This window comes from Malania oleifera, chromosome 10, assembly GCF_029873635.1.
Source record: "Malania oleifera isolate guangnan ecotype guangnan chromosome 10, ASM2987363v1, whole genome shotgun sequence".
NCBI classification, from domain to species: Eukaryota; Viridiplantae; Streptophyta; class Magnoliopsida; order Santalales; family Ximeniaceae; genus Malania; species Malania oleifera.
Window position 1 is genome coordinate 68,222,005 of NC_080426.1, and position 27,654 is coordinate 68,249,658.

A 27,654-nucleotide genomic window follows, 5' to 3' on the forward strand; every position below is an offset into this window, starting at 1 on the left:
ATTAGCCCGAATCATGGCGATTTCCATATCCTTGTAGTAGTCATCCACGCTCCTGTAGCCTTGTGTAAGACTTTGTTATTTCTGATACAAGTCCCTATAGTAGTGACTAGGGACAAACCGCCTCCTCATGATGGGCTTCATTTCCTCCCATGTCTCAATAGACCTCTCATGGTTTCTTCTCTTGTTTGTCACAAGTTGATCTCACCATATAATAGCATAGTCAGTAAACTCAATGACAACGAGTTTTACCTTTTCCTCCTCGGAGTAGTTGTGGCACTCAAAAATCAACTCCACTTTCTTCTCCCATTCCAAGTATGCTTTAAGATCATTTTTTCCTTGGAACGATGGTATCTTCATCTTGATGTTTCCTAGATTTCTGTTAGTCCCATCTTGCCATCTCGGATCTCTTCAGGAAACCTCTACCACGCCTTTCTCCCCTTGGCACAAACCTGCCCTCATCATTCAATGAAGCTTGATCCTCTTCATCTTCGAACTTATCCTTGTGGTTGCCATCAGAATCATTGAGGTGCGTACATCTTTCTTGCCTTCTAGCATTAAGGATTCTTTGGGGACGCCCCTCGCGCCAAGTAGCAATAACAGCGTCTTGCCTATCCATCTGATCTCGAATCTCATTAAACACCATGTTCATGCGTTCAAATTGTTGTTGTATAGCCTGCAACATGAAAGACGACTTGTCCCTTCTTTGTTTGATGTGTCACCCCTAGAAGACATATTTTTGAAACTATAAAAAAATATGTTAGAAATAATTCCTCATAACACTCCCTCACGTGTTTGCACTCAAATTATGTCACTCACACTCATGTTTCACTCTTAAATTGGCTTTTTCCTAATATGAGTCTCACACTCTCTTGCCTTTTTTCACTTGTAGTTTCCATTTTTCAATTCTTTATTAAACTAATAAACGTGATCAAAAAATTCAACTTGTAGTATTTAAACCAATACTGGCAGCAAGAAAAATATTATAGAAACAACGAATCAAAGGGAGAGGACAAAAATCAAATTTTTTTTTAGAGAAATGGAACTACAAAAGTCACGATTCAAGAAACAAAATTAACTTTGATAAGTACCAAATGATAGTATCTGTTGCTTCAATATCACCTTTTTTTTTTTTTCCTTTTCTTTTCTGACGTCTTTTTTTTTCCTCAACTTGGTACACGTCACAAAACAAGAACAATGAATAATGAACAAGAACGGAACAAGATAGGATGATAACAAGAAACAAAAGATAAAAGGATAGTAAACCTGATTTTGGAGCCTAAGCTCTGATACCAAATGATGCGAACCTCAACCGACATGCGTTGAGACCCAACAAACAATATTGGAATGCTTGCCCAAGAAAGCTAAAATTCAGATTTTGATAGGAAACTCCGATCCAACGTTTATAAATGAAACGTGAAATGAAAGTATAAAGTAACAAACCCCGACCCAATGATTATAACTTAATCATGAACCAAAGGTATAAAATTTGAATGCCACAAGGAAGAATCCTTGATAAGTTTGCAATTTCTCAGAAGAACTGAAAGAAGAAACAAATCCTCACTTTTTATTGATTTCTATTCAATGAATTTAGCTCTTACAATGGTGAGATATATATAGTTAGCATAGGGGATAAGGACATTAAACACTTAGCAATTCCCACACAAGCATGGGAGACACAAATAATAAATACACCAACTTACTAGACACATTAATGACTCTCACAACTTACTAAAAACTCATGCAAACTCATGCAAGCTAAGTTGTCTTGCAAAATTACAAATTAAATGTTAAGACAAGTCAAAAAGTCAAATCCCATAATTGAATAGCATACCATTAATAAGGAGATTACAACCATTAAGTAAGATTAGCTCCATAAAAAACTTGGATTAAGTTTATTGAGCCTTCATCTTTCTTAAGCTTGGAGTGCCCTCCCTATTTTTGAATAAGCCCAAATATCTTGAATCAGCCCATGAAGTGCTTCTTTGATCTTCTTGGATCTTACACTAGTGATAGGCCCAACGGGAACATGTAATGGATCCTTTAATGGTGCTTGTTGATTCTCATCAATAGGGATAAAGATCCAAGTCTTTATGGTTTTATAATGTCATTATATATATATATTTGTTTTTAAGGATAGTTGGGAAATTTTGCAAGATGATTTATGATGTTTTCTTTGGGGAGTTTTATGGTAACAAGCAATGTTTTAAAAGGTAAAGGAGTAAGGCGAGGCATTTTAACCCTTAAGAGGCGAGGCGTAACCCTTAAGGCTTTTTTTTTTGGGGGGGGGGGGGGGGGTTGGAGATAAAAATATGTAAATAAATTACATAAATTTTATAATTAAGAAAGTTAAGAAAATTACAAATATAATGTAAGAAAATCACATATAATTGGAAAACTATATCTTGGTCATTCAAAACTTGCTTGCTTGATTTCATTATGTAAATCATGATGCGATAGCTAGACATCCACAACAACAAAACCAAAGCTGAAGTCTCACTAGGTGGGGTCGGCTACATGAATCCTTTTCCACCAATTTATGCATGAGATAGCTAGACATTACAAGTTCAAATTATTTCCAAGATTTAAGATACAACTCAATTATTTTGGCAAGGTTGAGGTTCAATAGTTTTATAAATTAGCTTATATTATGACATTCCTTTTATATAAATATGGAGTTAGAATTTAAATATGGAATTAGAATTTTATAGCCAAATCTAACTTGAGAATCACACACTCAAAATGCATAAGTTTTAACAAGGAAGGTGCAAAAGGCATGCCTTTTGTTCAAATGGGTAAGTCTTAGCATGTAACGGGTTAGCCTTTTTGGGGTTTTGGTATTTTAGATTGGGTCTCAAGGCATTTTAGGCATGTTTTGCCTTGTTGCGAGCCTCAAGGTGAGCCTCCAATTGAGACTTCTAAAGCATTGATAACAAGGTGGTAGGAAATAGCATCAATTCAACCTTTATAGTCCTAATACTTAGGAGAGGTCAGAAGGGTGAGATTTTAGGCCGATTAGTTTGTTTACTAGTTTTTACAAGAATTAACTAGGTTCCTTTTCAAGAAAGACTCAAAGAGGTGTTGGGCAATATGATGACGGGGGCACATTCTTCTTTTATTAAAGACGTACAAATTTTACATGCTGTTTTAGTGGTTAACACGATGGTTGAGGATGTAGGACTAAGGGGTGGTTCTCAAATTGGATTTTGCAAAGGGTTATGACATGGTGAATTGGGATGAATAAGAAGTTTTTTGTGTCTTAGTTCTACAAATATGTTATTGATTGCTAATGGGCATCTTAGGGAGTGGTTTAAGGGCTCCTGAGTGTTAAGGCAAGGGGGTCTTTTGCCCCCTTTCTTGTTCACCTTGGTGGTGTATGGTTTAAGTAGGTTTTCATGCTCAAGATTCAGGGGAGATTAGTGGCTAATAATTGGGAGGGAGGTTGAGGTGTCTGATCTTCAGCTTGCAGATGACACCATATTCTTTCTTAAGGATAATGTTGGGGTAAGTCCAAAGTGTTCTCATATTGTAAGAATTTTTGAGAAGGTTTTGGGGTCTAAGATCAACATGTCCAAGAGTGGGATGGCTGGCATTACCTTAGATATTACTGATATAGAGCGTTCTAACACAATAGCTGGTTGTGCTTCTTTGAATTGTCCTTTATTGTACCTTGGTCTTCCTTTTGGGGGCAGCTGTACATCTGCTGTTTTTTGGGATCCTGTGGTTGACTGAGAGGGAAAAAGGTTGGAAGGGTAGAGTAGAGCTACTTATCACTACAGGGTTGTATTATTCTCATGACTGCACCCCTTTCTAACATTCGAATATATTTCTCATCACTACAAGTTGATGCGAGATTTCTTGTGTTCAAGTCGTGGTCAGAGTAGGAGGGATCATCTTGAAGGTTGGTATGTGGTCAGGCAACCTGATTTTGAGGGGCGGTTGGAGTTCAGAAATGTGTTATCTAAAAACATCTCTTTAATAAGAAAATGGTTATGGAGGCTTCCTTTAGAGACTAATCCCCTGTGCGGCTGTGCCATTAGGTTGTTAAAAGTATGGAATTCATTGGAATAGTGGGATGCTATAGGAAGCGGCACTGTTTCCCATTTAAGCCCTTCGAAGTTCATTTCTTTCCTCCTCCTTGTTTTAAAGTGGGCAATGGCAATATAATCAGGTTCTAGGAAGACATTTGTTGGGGTGAAACTTCGTGGGAGCTGTTGGTGCCTTGTTTGTTTAGATCATCTATTTGTCATGATGCACCAATAACATCGTTTTTCTTTGCCAAGGGAGCTCTCGTTCTTGCGATTTCCATTTCTCTAGGAGTCTCAACAAAAGAGAGGTTGGTGAGCTTGCTTCTTTGCTGAGTGTGTTAGATTCTTTTGTTCCTCAAAATTGAGTAGATGCTTGGGTGTGTCTAGGGGATTGTTTGTGTTCCTTTTCTTCAAAATCGTTATTTTCTCATCTTAACAAGAGCAATACAAATGACTTGTTACAAGCAAGGTCTTAAATTTTGATTTTGACTAAAATTTCGAAGCTTCAAATGTACAGAAATTTCAATTGAAATTTTGATTTCAATGTCAATTTGGACTTCGATTTTATAAAATGGTGGGAATTTAAGTAAAGCATTAAATTCTTCTATGGAACTTTATAAACTATTTAAGGACAAAATAATGCAGGATATAGTACTAATAATACATCAAGGACAGGTTTGTGGTGTATATGCAATAATTGTTATAATTCAAAAGATCTTTTATATCTTAAGAGAAATTTCAATTATGCTCATATAGGCTATTGAAGTAGGAATCAAGCCTCTTCATAGAAAGGTCTTGATCGACCTATTAATGCTCGTCTTGAGATGCTGGGCACAAATCTTTCCAATCTTCCATCATTGTTATTATCGAATCCAATCTTGCCTACGGACCAATCTATTTTAATTGCTTCCTAGACTTCGTAATAGATTGTGTCTCTGATCCTTATGGTCATGAATCTTTAGTTCTTGAATTCTAACAAAAAATTATCAAATGAAACTAGGATCAAATGGTCTAGTGGTCATATATAGAGTTTTTTACAACGCTATGACAACTACCCTCAGTGTAAATTGTCTTCTTCAATATCCCAAAGGAGAAACCGTCCTTTTCCAAGTCTATGATGAAAAGTTGTCAACCCTTGTAGCCAAACAAATACCGTGGAGAAATCTTACCACTAATTCTACATGGGATTGGTGTCATATTTACACTTCAAAACTATTCAAAGTCACTGATCTCCTATAGTGATAGAATATAGTGACGGTTCAATCTTAATAGATTTCTTAAAACCTAAATCTTCTACATTTTATATTTTAAATCTGCTTTCAGTATAACTCCAGCTAGGAGTTGTGTTTGCTTAGAAGAAGATTTGATACTAAGGAGTAAATTTTGAACCAAATATTCCCATCTCACACTTCCAAAGATCAAAATCTTATTCTCAATCACACAGTTTCAAGTCTTAGATGAAGAACAAAATGCCTCTCCAAAACCTTTTTTTGATATTCAATCCTCTAAGTTTTAGGTTAATGAAACTTATCTTGAGGCAATTTTTCTTAGAGACTTTGATCAAAAAGAAAGAGAAGAACTCCTCGACTCACAGCCGAGAAGAATTAGATGCCCTTTTATTTTTATTTTTTTATTTATTATTTATTTATTATTATTATTATTTTATTTATTAAAACCCCAAATTTATTGATAGCCCTCACTTATGGCGGAGGAATACTGTGGTTACAAAAATGCCACAAGGGATTTACAAAATAAACTATCAAAACCATCTCAGGCATCAAAACCAATACAAGTCTATCAAAACCCATATCATTATTCAACTAAAACATTCTAAACATGCCAATATGTAATCAAAACAAACAAACGCAATCAAAACCAAAATACCTACAAACTGTCATCCATTACCTGCAAACAAAAACCATAGGAAAACATAGGAGAACCAAATGAATACAATTAAAGACGAAGGCTTGGAATTCTCATCTTATTCATATGAATGAGACCTCTCATTTTACTCGGAAGCACATCACCTGCAAAATATCTCCTTGTGTTGCCTCCCTCGCCTTGACGAGCCAAGTAATCTGCCATTTGATTACCTTTTCTAAATTGGTGCTTTATAGAAAACTGAAGGCCTTGTAGCTCATCCTCTAACAATTCCCAAAAGTCCCATACCAAGAGGAGCAAATCCCAGATGTGATCCATCCCACCACCAATTCCGAGTCGCTTTCAATACAAATATTATGATATCCCAACTCTTTACAGAGCCGAACACCACTAGTAAGAGCCTGCAACTTCGCTCCATTATTAGTACCTGACTCAAATTTTTCATAGAAAGCGACCTTAATATTACTCGATGAGTCGTTGATGATACCACCATCACCAAAAGAACTCGGATTTCCTCTACAAGAGCTGTCTATATTTAGCTTCAACCGTCCTAAAGGAGACTTTTCCCATACTACTTTTTGAGGAGTTCTAACCTTCGGTGTTATCGTTTTCACTTGGAACTCATCAAATAAATTCTTATCAATAGAAGGTAGAGAACCCTTCACGCCTTCTGTAATTTTTTCGATCTAAAACCTCACCGATAACCAAACTGCCTTTCCCAACTCATCTTCCATGCGGGCTTTACAACGTCTTAGCCATAGTCCCCAAGAAATTATAGTAGGTAACAAATCGATAATCGTACTTTTTTGGGTTGATTTTTTTGGCACATTTAAACCACTACTAATTTTCACCCTCCATGGTTCATCATCAAAATTTAGAATTCCCAAGACAGACGCTACTCTCTTCCATACCATACTTGCGATGGATCCCGTACTCAAAGCATGATTGGGAGATTCCTCTTTTTTATCCATGCAGCAGTTGCAACATGAAACCATATCAACTCCAGTTTCTTCACTCTCTCATCTATAGGAAGACATTTGAATATGGCTTTCCACATACACATTGATACTTTCTTAGGGAGTAGTTTATGCTAGACCCTTTCCATCCACGGGTACTGCTCCCCTTTAATTCTTATACCTCCCAAGCCAAGACAATTGAAAATTTTCTATTTATGGAAGACTTCCAAATAAACACATTAGGCCCCGATTTTTTCTTTATGAACGACAACAAAATCTCATCCGTTTTGGGGACCCCTACCAAATCTTTCAGCATATCAGTATCTCAATTCTTTATACTTCTAATAGTCTTGAATCTTAACCTCAGGATGCTGGACCTTGTAAGAACACTCCGCAAGGGGACCACTACTCAACCACTTATCAAACCAAAAAGAAGCTTTTCCATCTCCAACCTTCATATAAACATTCTCATAGACCTTTGGAAAGACCTTGAAGATTGTCTTCCAAAACCGAGAGCTCACAAGAGTATAATTGGTTGAAGCCATGTGACCTGATTTAACATATTTAGCCTTAAAGAAACGGGTCCAAAGATTATCTAACGTCATCAGTTTCCAAGCAAACTTCATGTGAAAAGATCTTTGAACGTCATTAAGGCCTCTTACGCCAACACCCCCTTCATCTAGGGGTTTACAAACCTTTGACCGGCACAACCCCATTTCATTTTCATCCTACCATTTCGCCCCCCCCCCCCCCCCCCGCGCGGGGACAAAAGAAGAGAGAATGGAATTAATATTTCTAATCACCACCAAAGGAATTGAGAGAACCGCTAGCGTATGTGTTGACATGCATGATAAAACATGCCGAATACGACCTCCCTGAGACAATAACTTCATCTTCCAACTCGCCACCTTATTTCAAATTTTTGAGACCAACGATTCAAGCATTCTAGCAGTAAGGCGACTAGAAATCAAAGGTGCCCTAAGGTACATCATTGGAAAATTTCCTTCCGCAAAACCTGTCAAACATAATAGCCCCCTTCTTCTGGAAATGTTGATCTTGTTGGACAAAAAGAGAGCTGATTTCTCCTTGTTAATTAGTTGGCCAGACCAACTTTCATACAAATCCAACGTCTTCAAAAGCATCTTCAAGGATCTCCTTTCTCTGTTAGCAAAAACTAGCTAGTCATCCGCATATAATAAAAGCATTGACAAACGAGATTATGAAACAAAAGAAACTCTATTATGAGGCATTAAGAACCTTCAACAACAAAATACCTTTACAAACCAACTTCTTCATTTTGTTTCAAGCTAACTCATTAGAGTTAAAGGCAAATTGGATGATGTTGAATTTAAAAATACCCTGGGAGAAGGAAATCCCTCCAAAAAACCTCAAACTTCTGTTGATAAGACCTGGTCACTTATAAAACTTACACCTTAAGCAAAGCAATACATGACCAAACTTAAATCAGCTGATCCTTTAATGGGAGAAATTTCTAAAAAATTAGAAGTCTAGAACAACTAAATATATCAAAATCTTCTTCATCGAAAGAAAATATGATTACAACCAACCCTTTGAAAAATGTTATTCAAGAAATTTCTAATCTTAAAAGAAAATCTTGAAATTAACAAACTTTATAAAGGTCATTCAAAAAAATATTATCCCAAGTCAACTCCACCATATCTCCAGCTTGAAGAAAGGCATCTAATAACTCAATCCAACTATGCTAGTGAAGGTATTTACTAATGGAACCTTGATGGTCATTTTGAACATCAAAATCTTAATACCCTTCAAGAAATGTTTATGGTATTCACTGCCTATAGAACCAAAAATAATAGATCCTCAAATTGCTAGAACTCTCACTGACGGATTTCCCTAATAATTATAGGGATGGTGGGATAACTGTTTGTCTAAAAGAAAGAACCTACATCCTTACTCGTGTTAAATCAAAGGACAAGAACAAACTTCGGATGCTGTTTCAACTTTATTATTCGCCATTCTTGAACACTTTGTTGGTGAACCAATTCATTATGAAGAAAGCCTCTAAAAAATCCTTTCAAACTTAAACCTGTTGAAAGCTCCTAGACTTTTGTTGGTACAAAGATGTCTTTTTATCCTAACTCTATACAAGATTTGGTGTCAATCAACTTTACTTGGAAGAAAAAAATTCATCTCTGGAGTCTGGACTTCCTAGACTTTTTGCGGAAAAGATTTAAGACTAGAATTAAAGAAAAATTCAATGGATCAATCCCTTGTAAATATCTAACCTTTGATGATATTATTAGTCACGTAAATTAAGAAGCCCTGAGCCTTTGTACTGATCCCAAACTTTAGGAAAAATTAAAATTAAAATTTACAAAAAGTAGAAAAGAATTAGGAACCTTATGCAATAAATATAGATATGAGAAAATCTTTCCTCCATCTTCCAAAGAAAAGAAAAGAAAAGGCTTTCAAAAGAAAAACAAAGAGAAATTTAAATCCTAAAAATCAGTCTCAAATTTAAATGATAAATCTTCAAAAAGGAAAAATAAACCTTTTAAACCATCAAATAAACCTTCTACTTCTTCCCCAATCATTTGTTACAGATGTGGCAAAATCAGCCATTATAAGTCTCAATGTAAACTAGGACAAAAAATCCAGAGCCTAGAAATTGAAGAAGAATTAAAAGATAAACTTCTAAATATTTTAGTTAATTCTGATGGAGAATCTTCAAGTAATAGTGAAAGTAAAATAAATAAAAAACATGAAGAATTTCAATCCTCAAGCTCTGAATCAATTTCCTTCGAATGTGATTATCTAGGACCATGTGTCTGCAACCTTAATATTATGAATGTTATCTCAAGAGAAAAAAAAAAAAAAATCCTAATAGGCATTTAGAGGAAACAGAAGAAGTTAATCTTAAAAGAATACTTTAGAAAAACTTTTAGATCAAGACAGCTCAAAACAATAAAATTATTACAATCTTAAAGAAATAATAAATAAGAGAAAAACCCACTAAACCAGCCTCAATCTTAGATCTTCAATATGAAATAAAAGAAATGAAAGCTCAAATAAAATAACTTCAATCTGAAAATAAAGAAATTAAATCTGAATTTTTATCTTTAATATCAAATTATGAATCCAACTTTAAAGAGAAAATTGAAGAAAATCATAGAGAAGACGAATCTAAGCTAATCAGTCTTGCTTCAAAAATAATGATCATAAATGGTATGTAAAAATTAAACTTTGCATATAATCCAGCTTTGTGTTAGAAGCCACTGCTCTTATCGACTCCAGAGCAGATCTCAACTGTGTTCAAGAAGGACTCCTTCCTACTCAATACTTTGAAAAAAGTTTAGACCAGCTTTACTCAGCCACTCAATCTAAATTAAACATTAGTTATAAAGTGTCCAATGTGCATATTGTAATGAAAATGTTTGTCTTCAAACCTCTTTCATTCTCATTAAAAATCTAAATTTAAGTGTTAGTCTTGGAACTCCTTTCCTTTCCCTAATCTATGCTTTTGCAGTAGATTCAGAAGGAATCAAAACATATAGATAAATGGTAAAGAAATCTGCTTTGAATTCATTTATCCAATAAAATTAAAGGAAATCAATGAACTCATTCTCATTCAAAATAAGAAGAGGCATCCCAATTTTTTTTTAATCAAAAGAGATCCAACATAAAAGAATTGAGCAACAACTTCAATCTTCTGAAACGATTAAAAGAGTAACTCAATTCAAAGAAATTCTAGAAAAAGAAGTTTGTTCAACCCTGCCAAATGCCTTTTGGAAGAGAAAACAGCTTGCTATCAGTCTTCCTTACGAAAATTATTTCAATGAAAGAAATATTCCAACCAAAGCTCATCCTGCTTATATGAATCAAGAGCTAATGGAATATTGCAAAAGGAAATTCAATCTTTATTAGAAAACGGTCTTATTTGCAAGTCCAAGTCATCTTGGAGTTGTGCTGCCTCTTGTGTTAATAATCAAGCAGAGATTGAAAGAGGAGCTTTCTGTCTTGTTATCAACTATAAACCTCTCAATAAGGGGCTTCAATGGATTAGGTAACCTATCCCAAATAAGAAAGATCTTCTTGGTAGACTACATTCTGCGACAATCTTTTCCAAATTTGATATGAAGTCTAGAAATTGGCAAATTCATTGAATATTTTCAATATGACTATCCTTACTCTTGCTAGTAGAAGCCTACAATAAAGATTTAATTAATTTGCTCATTCTATCTTAATTTTATTATAAACTATTCATTAAACAACTAATGTTGACCAAACAGCTCAAAAGGGATCACCACCGGGATCACCCAGACACCCACAACAAGCCGACCAATGGATTTCTCCTAATTTTCATTTCACCACTAAAACCTTCTCAAGGCTCAAACCTTTTATGAATTCATCCTTGTAGATACGCAATCCATCATTCTAAAGCATACCCATGATAGAAACGGTGAGAACTGCATTGGAAATTCTCAAAGTTTTATCACCTCAAGATTGGAATCAATCTTTATTTACTGAAAAATTCTTTTCAAAAAATTTTAAACCACTGGGATATTATTACATTGATTATAAGTTTAGAACAATGCATAGTATAATGCTTTTTTATTTTACAAACTTTGATCATTCCTGGTTTATTCATCCCAAGAATCATATTATTCCTAATTTAGGATAGAAATCAGACACATAATTAAGATATCCCAAGAATCTTTGCAGTTGATTTTTATTTTTAACTTCATTTGGAAATTTATCTACAAAATCAATGGCTCTTTGAATTGGTTTTATTGTTCCTTGACAAATTTCATGGCCCAAAAACCTTCTTTTGGTTTGAAACAATCTCAAGTTCAAACTAATGCTTCAAAAGTAGGTTGTGGAGGTGTTCTTTTACAAATCCTAGAAAACCACACTAGGATTGTGAGATTTCACTCTGGTATATGGCCAGGACCTCAACTTAATTATTCTACCATTAAAGAAGAAATTTTATCTCTAGAATTATGTATTCAAAGATTTGAAGATGATCTTTTCAATAAAGAATATTTACTCAAGATAGATTGTAAATTTGCAAAAGAAATTTTGAAAAATGATGTTCAAAACCAACTCTAACCAAATTTTTGCTAGATGGCAAGCGATTCTTTCTAGCTTTGATTTTAAAATTGAATTTATCAATGGGAATGTCAATTCTTTACCTGATTTCTTAACAAGAGAGTTTTTGTTGGGAAAAGTCTCTATCCAAAAAAATGGGTGATAGAAGAGAAAAGAAAAATCAATCTTCTAAAGCAATTCAAGCTTTAGGCATGCGACAATGCACAATTGATGATTATGCAATACCATTATCTCCTTCCTCTCCACTTTTATCTTTTTAAGGCCAAAACAAATTCTCCTGAGGTTCTTCTCTTTCTTTTTGATCAAAGTTTCTAAGAAAATTTGCCTTAAGATAAGTTTCATTAAACTGAAACTTAAGAGGACGCCCAAAAGTAGTAAGCCTCTCAAATGGTTCAATCTTCCAGAGTTTCTTCCATCAGCATTTCATAACTCCACTGACACAGTTCACTGAAAAACTTAATATTTAGAGTACCGAAATCATAGCCTCTCCTTTCAAAAATTGAAAAATGAGAAACTTGTTGGAATTGGTGTGATCCCAAGAGTGAAGTGAATTGGGTTTTAAAACTTTTTTGACTAATTTAAATATTTTCCAATTCACCACTGTTCATATCTCACTCAATATTAAAAGTGTGTATGAAAAATGATTAGGCTATTAGTACAGACATACACGTGTGTAGCATATCTCATTTAAATTAAATGTGTGCATGCAAATAATTATAATAGTAAATAAGCAAGCATGCACATATGGGAACTAAAGTGCAGTAATTTAAATGAGATAGGGAGAGAGAGACACACGATATTTGTTATTGAGGTTCGGCCAAACCAACCTATGTTCCCGCCTTGGGCATATCCCCCAAGGATTACATTATCCCTGTTCACTTAAACGAGCGGAGCAGAAGCCGTTTACATTCTCTCTTTACGGGACGAGGAAAACCCCAGCTCAATTACTAGGCTGAGCCCAACTGGTCTTCCTTAAGGGGCGAATACACCCCAGTTTAATTTCCAGGCTGAACTGAACTGGTCACACTTACGGGACCGAGACTCCCCAGTTCAATTTCGGGTTGTACCCAATTGATGCATGAAAAAACATTTTTGTACATAATAAAATGCTTCTAAATACAAGTAAAGATGTATACGTTTAAAAGCTCAAATACATACACTCTCTTATGATATGATGTAAGCTCAGTAGAGTAAGAGTGTTTTTCTAAAAAATGATTTTGTAATCTTTGAAAAGAATATATATAATAAATGCTTCAAAGATTTGGCCCCTAATAAAATTTTTCTCCTAAAATATATTTTAATAAAAACTGTAGGAGAACTTAGGGTTATGCTCTAAAAATATTTTTGCAAAGACGACATATATGATCTTTGATGTGAACTAAATATGCAATAAAAACTTCAAAGATCAAAATGTAATAAACGTTTTCTCCAACAAAGATTTGCAATAAAAGATATTTGGAGAAGTTAGAATTTATTCTCAAAAGTTGGTTTTGCAATAAATACAATCAAATAAATGCTCAAATAAAATACTCTCTCAAAAATGTTTTCAAAGAAAGAATCAAAGAGAGTTCGGAGAGTATGAAAAGATTTGCCCTAAAGAAAAGATTTTTGCAATAAAAATAGGTTTGGTGGAACTTTGATTAGGAAAAACCAAAATAAATTTGAGAGAAAATTATGGTTAATCAAAGTTGCTAATTTAAGCAAATGAAGGAGTATTTATAGTTTTTCTAAAAAATATGACTGTTAGGGACATATTGGGGATTTTTGAAATTGTTTAATTAGAATTTAACCCCTATTACCGCGTTAATTTTAGTGAACCTGAGAGGTTTGGTTGCCCGGTTCATAGGGCCGGTCGTCCGAACACTCAATGGCCCAGAGGCTACTTTCTAGTTCGGTCAACCGTGGCCAATGGCTGGTCGGCTGAGCCAGGCGGTTTCTAGGGCTTCATTGTTTCGGTCGTCCGGTGAGGGGTTCGGTTTGCCAAGATGGTATGTTCGGTCGACCGAGGGTATTTCGAATTGATAGTTCGGTCGGCCGGGGCAGGTAGAAAAAGTCAGCTTTAAGGTTCGGTCGACCGTGAAAGATTAGTTCAAATTTGGGTCGGTTGCCCGAGCCAAGTCAAAGATTTGACATCCTGCTTGGTCGGTCGACTGAGGCTTAGTCAAACATTTGACTTTCGGCCTACGGTTTGTTCGGTCGACTGAGCTAATTATAACTAGAGGGGTTTGGTCGACCAGACTTTTAAATTAAGCACAAAAATCTAACGTTGGGTGACCGAAATCTTTGTAAGCCCTAATTTGATCCTAAAGTTATATTAAAACTTTTGTAAGATTTTTTCATTTTTATGAAAATGTTTTGTATGAAGTATAGGTGCCCTAAGGTCAGTCTACGGTCATCTGTGCATTCAATACATATCATGCAGATGCATGCATTATTACAGACCAAAGATGAAAATTAAATGCAATACAATTCAAAACAAATGTCTTCTTCTTTGCTCTTCTATCTTTCGTGAGAAAGGCCAGTTGATGTGAGCTTTAAGTTCTGCTTGTTTTCACTTTCTTCTTTTGTGCGTGCATACCAAATTATGAACCTGTTCAAAATACTAGGCACACACACGAGACACTTGTATTTGTCAACATCAAAATTGAGATTGGACTAAAAAATCCAACAAAACTGAAACAAATCAAGCTTCATTTCGAGACATTAAGAATCTTCAACAAAATAACTTTACAAACCAACTTCTTGATATTGTTTCAAGCCAACCTGCCAGAGTTGAAGGCAAATTGGATGATGTTCAATTTCAAAAAACCCTGGGAGAAGGAGATCCCTTGAAAAAACCTTAAACTTCTGTTGATAAGACTTGACCACTTATCAAACTTACACAGCAGTGCAATACTTGCCCAAACTTAAATCAGCTGATCCAAAAATCAACTGCAAATATTCTTGAGATGTCTTAATAATGTGTTTGCCTTTTATTCTAATTTAAGGAGAATTTGCAAACCTTTATTTCAAAAACTTAAGAAAAATCCATCTGCTTGGACTCAAAAGCACACTAGTAATATCAAGCTCAAGGGTGGGTTACAAGCTGGTTTGATTCACTTACACCTCTAGCCAAAACAATTATAGTTGATTGTTAAAAAAATCTATGGGGCTGCTTGGGGAGGTTAAGGCTATTTAGATCAAAACTAAGTAAAAAATTAATTGTTAGCTTGCAAGCGGGCCTGATTCACTTAGACCCCCTTAGCCAAAGCAATATGTAATTGACTCTGAAAAAATCTGTAAGGCTGCTCATCCCTGGAAGCTTTCTTATGAGAATGGCAGTAATTAAATAGTAAACTGTAATAAGTTGATTATATATATATATATATATAAGCTTAAGTATCATTATAATGATTGAATATTTCCACATATTGAAAAAAAATAATAATTGAAGTTCATTTTTTTAGGATGAGACAGCTTTGCGCTTGGTGGAATCATCTCTGCGAACTTCTGAATATCGACCCATCAATATTTTCATCAACTTCTATTCAGGTATAGATATTTGTTCAAAAAATAGACAAAAAGTGGACAATAATTGAATTTGAGAGTTGTTTCTCATTATTATTGTATTGTTACCCAAATTTTTGTAGGATGCTTAGCAGCAAAATGCAAAAAGTAGTACCAGTTGACTTTTGTTAATTTATTATGTTGTGCAAGGGTACCTTCAACCAAAATGTGCAGTTATCTTGTATTAGGTTTGGACTAGCTAGTGTTTTGGTCCATCGATACTTTTGTAGCCTTAATTGTCCTTCAATTTGAAGCAAATTGTTAAGGCTATTGAGATATTTGGTAATTTGCAGAGTAAAGAAAATAAGAAACCAAGTTATGATGAATTTCACTTGTTTAGTTTTTACATTGAGTTTTGTATGTGTATCTTGGCTTTTGCATTTGTTTTTCACTGTTGCACAAGTGAAAAATGGCTGGCATACATGTAAGGGGTCTAGGGAGGGGCAATATATATACAGGATCATTTCCACATTTGTAGATGCTGTTTCTGTGACTTTAATTTGTAACCTTCAGTTTTGGGTGTAACAGCCTTTCTCATTGGGTCAAGGCTCATCCACTACGCATGCCTTAATTTAGATAATATAAATTATGTGACACACACAAATTATCAACATCTAGTAATGAAGCAATGCTGTCACTCAGATTTATGATACTACTTGTGACTGAGTTTTCTGTTTGCAATTTTTTTTTCAGATCCAGAGTACAAGTTTAAGGTCCCAAGAACGAATTTTTTCCCTCAACCCCGCGTAAGTGACTTGAATTTCTTTAGCTAACTCAATTGCAGGCTTTCTAGCATTATTAACTTCACTAAATTTTGGATCAGTATGGTTTTTAGTTGGGATACAATCCCACTCCCCCCCCCCCCCCCAACCCCAAAAAAAAAAGGAGAGAAAAAACCAAAGAAAAGTGTGGCAGCATCACTTGCTTATATGAGGCTCTTTCATTTGGAGATTTAAGCCTGATTCAAGTGTCAAGTCCAAGATGTTTAGATCCAAAACTTAGCATCCTTGGTAGTAAATTAGACTAATATTTTGAGTTAATCTATGAGATTAAGATTAGGGTTTTATTTTAATACATGCTGTGTAATGAGGATTATTAGATTGTTATGGAGTTTTTTAGAGAAGCAGTGGAATTTTCACATGGTATCTCTCCTCTCTCTCTCTCTCTCTCTCCACTTCCCCCTCCTGTCTGTCTTGCATCAAATTTGTATGAAAGCCTACATCATGTGTTGATTTTTGTGGAAGTCTGATGCTGTCTTTTCTTAACTCTCCTCTCTCTCTCTGGGCCTTCTTTTGATCCTGAGCTGAAAATCTTGGAGGGACCTGAAATTTCAGGATTAGGTTGACATTGAATGTCATCATCTCTGTTAAAGGACCTAATCCCCCCTTGGGTGCCCTATTGGGATCAACTCACTGTTGCTTAAATTCACCTCAATGCTTGAGATTACCTCAAACCATAAGAAAATGCATCTTAAACTAAGGACTTATCCTGCGCCCTCCGAAAAAGTAAAGTATCATTGGCTAATAATGTTGTGACACCATCATTTCCCTAGCCCCACTTCCACTTTAAGGCCTTTCATGAATTTGACCTCCAAAGCTCCTAAGCGCTTCCATGACAAGGATAAATAGAAAAAGGAGAAATTGTTTTCCTTGCCTTAAGCCTCTCGAAAATTCAAGAGAGTCCAGTGGATATCATTAATGAGGGGGGAAAGCATGGGATGGATATGCAGTTTTTCTTTTAATATCCAAGAAGTCTATTTTCCTTTGAACCTCAAATTTCCCATCATAAAAAGAATAAATTTTTATCAAGTTACATGATCTTATGCCTTCATGTCAATTTTACAAATCACTCCAGCTTCATTGTCTTTAACTTGGCAGTCAACTGCCTCATTGGCCATAAGCACCATGCCATGACTTTGCCTCCTTTCAATGACGGCATTTGAAAAGGTTCCGTAGTGAGGCCTGTTACCCTTTTGAGCCTCAAGGTTTAAAATTAAAAAATGATTACTTAAACACTCCCAAATACGATGGTAATCTCAAATTTTAACCATCCCATCCTTCTTGGGAATCAATGCAACAATGGTGGAGTCGAAGCTATTGACAAATTCCCCTGAGTTGTGTCGCTCCTTGAAAATTTCCGTCAACTCAATTTTAAGCACTTGTCAATTAGCTTGCTCAAAATCCATTTTTAGCCCTTCTGGACCCTTCATTTTGTCTCTGTCACACTACTTTAGAGCCTTAGAAACATCCTCCAGTGAAGGCATGCATAACCAGTCAGTTGATCCTCACTTATCCTTGGGAAATGAAGGTCTCTTAAGGTTTAAACAAGGCCTTTCTTCCATTGTTCAGGTGTATAAGCCCCTTTATAAGTCGCATATAGCATTCGTCACATTCCCTTAGTCTTCAAATAATTCCTTCCTCAATAGCTTACTAATCAACGAAGTTAGATCTCTTGTGAGCACCTGCCACTCAATGAAAGAAGCTTGTGTTTTTATCTCCCTCTTTAAGTGAAATAGCTCTGGACTTCTTAGGCCATGAGATCTCTTCCAGTTCAATCATCCTGGAAAGTACCCTTTTTGGACTCATCCTCTTTATCATACTCCAAGGCTAGACCCTCACTTGCCTCCTTAGTGTTTGGCAGGTAAACCTCCCCTAGAAGTTCTTCTTGCACGGTAACATTGCAGAAAGTTACTGTATTTTTTATCTTAATCTTCTGCTCTCTCTCTCTCTCTCTCTTCTTGGCCACAGCAAAGCTAGCATGGCCCTCCATTTGTAAGATGTTCCCCAATCTGTCTTTGTTCATCAAGCCATCTGATTTCTGTCGCACGTTATTGAACAAAAAAGGGTGTAGGACCCCAAATAGCCCCACCTGTAACCAGTAATAAATTACATTACCCACATTTACATTTTTCGTGATCTATGATACTCCGCACCATGAAGCCACAAGAACTGTTGCGTCTACAGCTGCATAATTCTATACTTACGGTCTAGGTTCTGTGCAGCTGTAATTATTTTATATCCTTCAGAGAGGGTTCAGTGGTTTTGTTTCTGCTTCTTTGTCTAGAATGGTTAGTGTTGTAGTTTTCTATGAGATAATTTATTTGTCTGGCTATCTAATGCATGCATGAGAATCCAGCACAAAGTTGGTGAGGAATGGAGATTGACCTGATAATTTCTCCTGCTTCTGCAGGTTGATGCAGCAGTAGTTAGATTTAAGCTGAAGCCAGCTGTGGACTATCCCCTAGTTTCATCAACTAAAAGCTTCTTCTCAATGGTTGTCCTCAATATTCAAGGCGTACTTTGTTATACTTATTTTTTCTTTTATTTTTATTTTTATTTTTATTTTTATTTGAGAGGTCTTTCTCATTTATAGATTTTACAATATGATAGAATGATGAGGAAGAATATCCATATTCATTCTGTTGCCAAAAAATTGAACTTCATATCTGCATGAGTTTAAGGACCAGCAAAGGTGTCCCTAATTTTTTGCATGTATTTTGATAAAAATTTCAAGCAGTTGTTTTTCAAGTTATTTTTGCTTTAATTTTGTGGGTTGCAACTGGAGTGCAGTAGCGTTTTTGAGAAGGCTGATTCTCTTGACTCTTTAACTAAACTATAATTTCTACTCCCTATATTTCTAATGCCTCCCACTATAACAGTTCAACAGTGAATTTATTTTTTTTATTTTTAAATTTTTTGCCACTTACATCTCAGACCGACCAATTTTAACTTGGATTAGAAAGTCCAATATCCTCATTTGAAGTCATCCTTGTTGATGGATTTTAGGTCAATTCTGCATTCAATGGGAAGCGCAAGATGTTGCGGAGATCACTTCAGCCCATCTGTTCCTCTTTCGAAATTGAAGCAGCTCTCAGAAATATTGGTCTTCCCATTACAGTAAGTATTGGCAGGGGTCCACTCTAAATTCAGATGTCCCTAATACTTCAAATTCTAGCGATTTCATGTATGAGATGATCATTTTTGCAGGCAAGGCCAGAGGAGCTTACAATCAATGATTTTGTAAGACTGCATAATCTGATTCTGAAAGAAGAGTGCTGCTAGCTTTCTTTTGGGCTTCTGGGGCCAAGATTATATGGGCACCTGCAAGATGGGCATAAGAAGGCTGTGTAGGTATGTACAGCCACTTCTTCATCCTTGTTAAGAGCTGCACCATATTGGATTCCGAGGAGCAAATTCCCTATCAAATCTAATAGAAGAAATATTACTATCAATACCATCCATGGGTGCTCTTTTACTTGAGAGAAAAATTTCTGGGTGCTCTAGCTATAGCAGGGCATTCGACTCAGGAACAACATTTTAGGGCTGAACACCAATTTGAACGCGTGAGAGACATCTGTTATGAAGAACCTGACCCTGTAATTGCGCTGAGCAGAGGAGGCACATGACCAAGCAGGAGGCACTAACTGTACAATTTAGTTATGTAAATTTTGAAAAATGGATCTGCAGAAAATTAACAGTCCCCTTCCCCCGTGTCTCTGTATTCTAAACCCACAAATAACAAATATATATAAGCTGTGGGATTTTTTATTTTATGTTCTTCAACGTTTGTAAGAGCTTGTTGTTAATATCGTAAAGCAAATGAAGTTCTGTTATTTCTTTGGGATTTCAGGGAAACTGCTCATGACGCCCAGATTGGGGAGTCCACTAAATCACCATCATCATCTACTTGTCCCAAAATCTACACGGTTATACACTTATACCAGCATGAGCCAAATTCCAAAAGAAATAGGAAAGATCAGCAAGTACCTAGCAATCGAGTTGGTCGGAATAAAAAATTATTTCTCTGCTCATTCAACAAGTTCCTCCTGTTCTGTAAATTACAGACTAATCAACAAAATACAACAGCCAAATATCACCACCACCGCCCCCCCGCAAATCCACAAATTACCCATTCTTCTTCCCTGCCTCCCGAATTGCCTCAGCTTCATGATATGGCAGACCAAAAATGAAGGGAAATATATATATATATAAGACGCAACCCAAATCGCCCATAAGCCAGGGCAGTAGCTCTTGAGATAATTCAGTGTTGGGATTTCTTTGAACTGCTGCTTATGTTATGATATTTACAAACAAGAAGCATCAACCATGAAATTGAAAAATCAGATCTAAAGACCTCAACCTCGTCCTCTGGGGATCGTACTCTGGGGAACCCCTGAACTCGCAATCGTTTGAACGCTGCTGCTTGGCCGAGGGCGACAGCGGCCGTTTGGGCCTCTTGTTCTGAATAAAACAATCCTTCATCCGCTCCTCAACCTTCTCGATGGTATTCTTGGAGCTCTGTTCGCCGTCGTCATCGCCCTCTTGCATTGGGGAGTTAGCTTTGTCGATATTTTCGCCGTGGCCGATGGCGGAGGAGACAGAGTTCTCAGCGGCGAGAGGCGGCGGCGGAGGAGGAGGAGGAGGAGGAGGCGGGGTGCGGGAGAGGAAGGAGGAGAGCTGGAGGTGGGCGGCGTAGAGAGAGGAGTAGGTTTGGTGGAGGTGGGCAGCGTCGGCGGTGGCGCGGCGCTGTTTGAGCATTAGGGTTGCTTGTTCAAGAGCCAGCACGAGCTCTGAGAGTGGAGGTACCGCCGATTCATCAACTTCCATTCTGACAACAAAGCTTCCTGAGTGTGTTGTTTTAGTTTTTGATGCGCTTTGGGACATAAATATCTCCGAAGACTGCACCGCATTAAAAAAAGCGGAACTCTCTGTGTTGGCAAGAAATCCCATTTTGTGGACCCCTCACTTTTCAGTTTTTCTCCTCTTGTTAAATATACATACGAAAATATTTTGCCCTCTTACTGAGATACCAAAGATACTGAAAATAAATAAATAAATAAAAATAACACAGAAATTTACGTGTTTCGTCTATGCCTATTCCATGAACAGATGAAATTAAAATTTCACCATTACGGAAAGAATTACAATATGAATTGATTTTATATAAGAATATCTTTCCCACTTCCTTTCTATTTCTCCATATTTCTCTCTTTACTTTTTTCTGCTTTCTGTTGATTTCTTTTTTCCTTTCTCTTCTTTTTCCCATACATATTTTCCATCATCTGCCCCTCCTTATATAACCCTGGGAGGAGCTGTAGATAAGAGGTTTCTTCTTTAATGGGGTAGATGGATGGACATTCATCCTAATAGAGAACGTGAGGGGACGAGTGCATGGAATGGTAGACACTAATTATTCATAACACTCTCCCTTGGCTATCACTTATATTTTAGCTCCTTTTATTAAGATCTTTAAGATGCCTTATTCCGATCAAATGAACCAATTTCTTGAATGCTGTAGTAGGCAAAATTTTGGTGAACAAATATGCAAGATTATCTCTTGATCGGATCTACTGAACATCTATATCATCAATATTTTAGAGTTCAAGTGTATAGAAGAATTTTGGAGAGATATGTTTTATTCTGTCACCCTTTATATATCCTGCAAAAAATAGAGTATCAAAAATTCATAAATTATTCAATAAAACACAAGTATTATAAATAAAGCATAATGTTAAAATATTGAATATAATTAGACATTTAATTTAAAATATAATCATTAATGCATGAACTAAAACACCTATTTACGCAATTTAGACACGTAATCAATTGGAATGACCCTGTATGAGGCATTATATGGTCGGAGATGTTGATCTTCGTTATATTAGGATGAAATTGGAGAAAAGCATATATTGGGGGCCAGAGATGGTACAACGGGCTTTTGAGAAAATCAAGCTTATCCAGGAAATAATTAGAACAACTCAGAGCTGACAGAAAAGTTATGTAGATACTCGTCAACGAGTGCTGAAATTTGATGAAGATGATAATGTGTTTTTGAAAATTGCACCAATGAAAGGGGTAATGAGATTTGGGAAGAAGGGTAAGCTTAGCCCTAGGTATATTGGGTTGTTCGAGATATTGGAAAGAGTTGGCCTAATTGCCTACAGGTTAGCACTACCCTCAGCGCTATCCAAAATCCATGATGTTTTTCATGTGTCCATGTTGAAGAAATATGTCTCAAATCCATCTCATATAATAAGTTATTAGACATTGAAGATTGGTGAAACCTTATCTTATGATGAAGTGCCCGTTCAGATCTTGGATAAACAAGAGTAGGAATTATGCACCAAGAAAATTCCACTAGTCAAAGTACTCTAGAAGAATCTTGCAGTTGAGGAAGTTTCGCGGGAGTTAGAGAAGGAAATGCATCGGAAGTACCCACATTTATTTAGTGGGATCCAGCATTAGCCAGGGAAAGGTAATGGTTCATGTAAGAAATCATGTATGTAAGTAGATTTTTTGTGCAGGTTAATTAGTTAAATGTAATAATTTTTTGTTTTTGGTTGGTTTTGGGGAGAGTTGTTATTTAGTTATTATAATCATCCAGAACCATATATGTAACTACTATATTCTTCTGCCATAAGTGAGGGTAATTAATAAAATTTCAATTTTTTTCTTTAAGGTTGGTGCAAATGGATAGATGACAAATTTTGAGGACGAAATTTTTTTAAGGAGGGGAGAACGTAGCGATCTAGAAAATGGGAATAATAAGAAAAACAAAGAAAAAGAGGATTTTGGTTTAGTGTAGACCAAACCGTTAACGGTTTGGTGGGGGAAGCGGAAAACCATCGACGATTTTGTAATTACCGCGACTTAGTAACGGTAAATCAGTGAAAACGACTTGGTTAAAAGACCAAACTGAAACCGTCGATAGTTTCCCCTACGCTAGCAACCCTATATAAAGGGTTTAAGTGATTTTATTTGCTTAAAAATCAAATCTCTCTCTTTCTTTCTCTTAGGGCTGTGGCCAGCTCTCTCTCTCTCTCTCTCTCTCTCTCTTTTAATTTTCTCACCCAATTTAAGCTCGAATCGAAGAAGGAACGTCATTTCGGGATCTTGGCGATGTTTTATGACACCCTAATTTTTCATACGATTTTTCAAAAAAAAATAATAATAATAATTAAATCATACACATTAAACATTACTTCAGCCATGTCAACAACTCTGATACCACTCACATGACCCAACCGGCATTGGGCACTAGGTAAATAGACATTTTATTTATATCAACCTAACAGCGGAAGACATAATATACATAACATCCAGAAAAAAATACCCAGAGTATCAATATTCAATATCCATATACATACATTTCTATCTCATACCTAAAAACAATACAACCCTAGGGAAATCACACCTCCCTAGTCAAAAAACTCACCTTGTATATCAAGTTCTCAGTTTCCTACTAACACAAAACTCTATCACCTGGTTTGTCTTGGTCCCCTAAAAAGTTTAGATAATTTGGGTGAGACACATCTCAGTTAAACGAAATAAATTATTTACAGTGTGCGGCGATATGAGTTCAGTTTTAACATATTTTACTTTTTAAATCATCAATTTATCTGAGAAAATACATTGACATATATGCTCATAATCATATAGATATAAAACGCCAAATTTTATAAGCTTTAAAACCATTTCTTAAATTCATTCTTACACAACCCATATTTACTAGCGAAGTTTTTGAGGATAGGGGATATTGCACGCCCATACATGTAGCTCCCCTCTGCTATGATATCGTTTGTAACCTTACCCAATTAACTCAGGTTCGACTACAACTAATACTCATCAGGGCATTCATCTTACTCAGTAAGCCTTTAGGCGAAGAGTTTACTTCGCCTTAATTATTATGTTATTAACTCACACATATCCATTTTACTATCCAGCACATGAGTATCCTTGGTTCCCAGTACTAATATCGTGTCTATAACTCATGGCCACCCTGAGGATCTCTTTTCCACGCTATGCTTCCCCCTATGGTTAGGGTTGTGTGGCCCAAAGGCTAGATCTAACTGCGGTTGGCCAACCCGGTTAGATCAAAATATCATATCATATATCCTGCGGCTGTAGTACGACTGACCTGCCTATAAGTCTGATCCAAACTTAGGGGGCACAATAGCTTCACTAAATGACTCAGTCGACTATCATGCCACATACTCAAAGAATCCGTGTGATTGCACTATCACCACTAGCAATGGTATCGTGCTCGATATTACAACCCATCATTTGGGTTTCCCCAAACATTCGTCAAGGTTATCATTACCACATACCCGCAATCATTATGCGATATTGACATTTCATCATTTACATTTCAATGATCTCATTGCAGCTTTCACACTTTGCAATGTTCACATTTCCTAGAATTTACAATCAGTATTCTCAATTTAATCATCACATTTCAATTTTCATATCACAGTATTTGCGTTGCATTATTCACCCTTCTTTGTTCACGATTCAGTATTCACAATTAACCTCATATCAGTATATTTTAATTCATCTCAATAAAAATATTTTCATCATTTTCTATACACATTTCATCATCTCATAATAGTATATATCATGTTTCACGTGTTTCAATATTTCTCAATAAAACATATCTTCATTTCATAATCATTTTCCCATAAATATATCAATGTTTCACATATCAGCATTTCTCATGAAATACTCATTAATATTTATCACTTTTCATCACCTCTTGTATTTCAAGACCAAAACACCACAATTCAATATAAATCATATGTCACACAACTTTATCTGATATTTATATCAAAATAATTTCAGGAAAAATATCATATTCTCATTTTCACGTATTTAACTAAAATAGTAGTTCTCAAAATAACTGTAATAATTTATTCTCCTTACTTGATTTCCTGAACTACATCTGCAGGGATCCCGAAATCATACCTGCGGCGCTTACCAAAACCCTGAATTCAATAACCTTAGTTCAACCCCAAAATGACCAATATTCTAACATTTCCAAATCTACATTAATTAAATAACAATTAATCTCTAAATAACCCTTATCCTAGTTTTGCGGCTATGCTTACAACGTCCCTATAAGAAATCTGCTCTGCTAGACTTGTAGAGAATCATCCCTATATTCTCCTGGTGGTATCCGATCATCAATTTAGCTTAAGATTTAAGAAAAAATGAGGTAAAAGTGTGAATTTACCTTACCGGAGGAGATGTGCCTACGTCGCTCCTATGACAAATCCACTCTAGTAGAAATGTCGGTGGCGGAGAATGGAGCCCTGTGTTATTTTTTTATTTTCGATTGGCCGAATATTTGTCGAGAAATTGAGGAGAGAGAGAGTGGAGAGCGTGACAGACGAAGTTGGGGGGGGGGGGCTCTAGACCTCTGTTGGAAACTGATTTCCTGAAGCTTCAAGCTTCAGGTTCTCATTTAACATATAATAATAATAATAATAATAATAATAATAATAATAATAATAATAATAATAATATATTAAAATATTATTATATTAATTAATTAATTAATTAATAATTATTTTTTAGATTTTTTAAATTTAAATTTAAATTTTAAATTTTTTTATTTTTTTTTTATTTTTTTACATTCTCAAATATATTGTTTTCTGGGGCGTTACATGTTCTCTGCAAATTAACTGGAGTAATTTTGAGAATCAGGCATTTTAGGCACCATTCCAAAACTAGGGTAAGGAGATTATTTTTAAAAGTTTAGTTTGTTATTGGTAGTATGCGAGCCTAGGTATGTTGAATGACCGTTATTCTGGGGTTAAGTTGATTAAGTTAGGGTTTATGAATACAGGCTTTGTGCCGCCGCCACAGACATAATATTGAATTCCCTGCAGGCATAGTTCGAGAAAACAGGTAAGGGGATAGATTATGTCAGGTATTTTTAGAAAGTTCACTATTTAAAATATAGTATTTGATTCAGAAATTATATATATGAATTATCTGGATATTTAGATTTATGGAAATAGATTTAATATAATTTCTCAGAAAAATATAACCTTTTCAGACATATAGCATATTATGGAATAACACTCGCTTGTGTGGCATACGTATAAATATTTTACTATAGATATTAGCTTGTCAGGTTATTTTATGATTACATAGAACAAGCATGTTTTTATAACGACTTTTTTTAGAAAATCCATAAACAATACAATACAAAACTTATGATATTTTCAGTATATTATAATAATTCAGTCGACCCAGATGCCATGATATTTCAGCCGGCCCAGATGTCGTGATATTTCAGTCGGCGCAAACACCATAATAATTCAGCTTGTCCAGATGCCATGATAACTCAGCCGCCCCAGATGCCATGATTAGATATATTTAATAGTTTATTCAGAAACATTATTATAACAGATTTTACACAGAACCATGAAACAATTATATTACAATTATTTATGAAATGTACTATATGATAGCAGAACCCGGATGACTTTGTTTAGTTTTGGAGCGCGGTACCGTAACTATCAGTTCAGATTAGTGCCACCACACGTCTCAGATAGAGTGTCGGTGTATGGATAGTCAATTGAGCCAGTGTAGTAGTGTGCCCCCTAACAGTCCGGATTAGGCTGAATAGGTCAATCGTACTTACAAACAAGTCAATTTTGACTTAACATAGTAGACCAATCATTGTTATGTCCAACCTACAGGTTACACAACCCAATCATGTGGAGGTAATAAATGATATCAACTAGCTATCCATCTAGGAGAGAATTTCAGTATTATACAGTTATAGCAAACTATTTATATGCATACAGAAATTTCAGTATTATACAGATATAGCAGATGATTTATATGCATACAAAAATTTATTATGACACAGTATGTCTATGTTGAAATATGATTTCTTCAAATTTATATAGAATAGATTTACTTGATTAATCAGATGCAATTAATTATGTGCAGTATATGTTTATAACACAATAAAACTCATGTGCCACACATTGATGCTAATCTATCCCACTTACTGAGAGGTGTCTCACTCCAGAATTCCAACATTTTAGGAAACTTAGATAGATTGGCGGAGTGAGCTCCGAGATAGTGGAGGTTTAAGTACTGCCCTAATTGCAAGGTAAGTATTTGAGTTAGAAGAGGGATTTTGTGTAAGTCCCTAGAATATATAGATTTTTGGAGATGTATATGTATAATTATGAAGTTAGTAGGACTTTGGTATTGTGTATAAAATTCAGGTATATCATGTTTTCCGCTGTACAATTGATATTTATTTATGAACAGGTATATCCCCGGTACGCCACTTGGGTCCGGGTTGACTTTGTTTACAATTTGTGGTATCAGAGATTATTAAGTAAAATGGAAATAAAA

At 35.6% G+C, this 27,654-nt stretch overlaps 2 protein-coding genes across 3 annotated transcripts in view; one reads left to right on the forward strand and one right to left on the reverse strand.

The window, feature by feature from the left end:
* The window catches only part of LOC131166350 (ribosomal RNA small subunit methyltransferase, chloroplastic), a 36,461-nt gene extending 16,353 nt beyond the window's left edge, over nucleotides 1-20,108 (forward strand). Inside the window, exons 6-10 of one of the 2 annotated variants that reach the window (XM_058124817.1) lie at nucleotides 15,397-15,481; nucleotides 16,190-16,242; nucleotides 18,686-18,769; nucleotides 19,282-19,392; nucleotides 19,483-20,108. In XM_058124817.1, the coding sequence (XP_057980800.1) occupies nucleotides 15,397-15,481; nucleotides 16,190-16,242; nucleotides 18,686-18,769; nucleotides 19,282-19,392; nucleotides 19,483-19,557 (408 nt within the window). In that variant the 3' untranslated portion in view covers nucleotides 19,558-20,108. The remainder of the gene's footprint in view (nucleotides 1-15,396; nucleotides 15,482-16,189; nucleotides 16,243-18,685; nucleotides 18,770-19,281; nucleotides 19,393-19,482) is intronic. The other variant, XM_058124818.1, reaches the window with a different exon arrangement.
* Nucleotides 20,109-20,274: 166 nt separating this feature from the next.
* LOC131166351 (uncharacterized) lies at nucleotides 20,275-21,180 on the reverse strand. The gene has a single exon (XM_058124819.1). The coding sequence runs from the start codon at nucleotides 21,157-21,159 to the stop codon at nucleotides 20,596-20,598; it is 564 nt and encodes a 187-aa protein (XP_057980802.1). The 5' UTR covers nucleotides 21,160-21,180; the 3' UTR covers nucleotides 20,275-20,595.
* Nucleotides 21,181-27,654: the final 6,474 nt, after the last annotated feature.

Bases quoted from the DNA above. Each gene is read 5' to 3' on its own strand.
- LOC131166351 (XM_058124819.1), bottom strand. From the start codon at position 21,159: ATGTCCCAAAGCGCATCAAAAACTAAAACAACACACTCAGGAAGCTTT.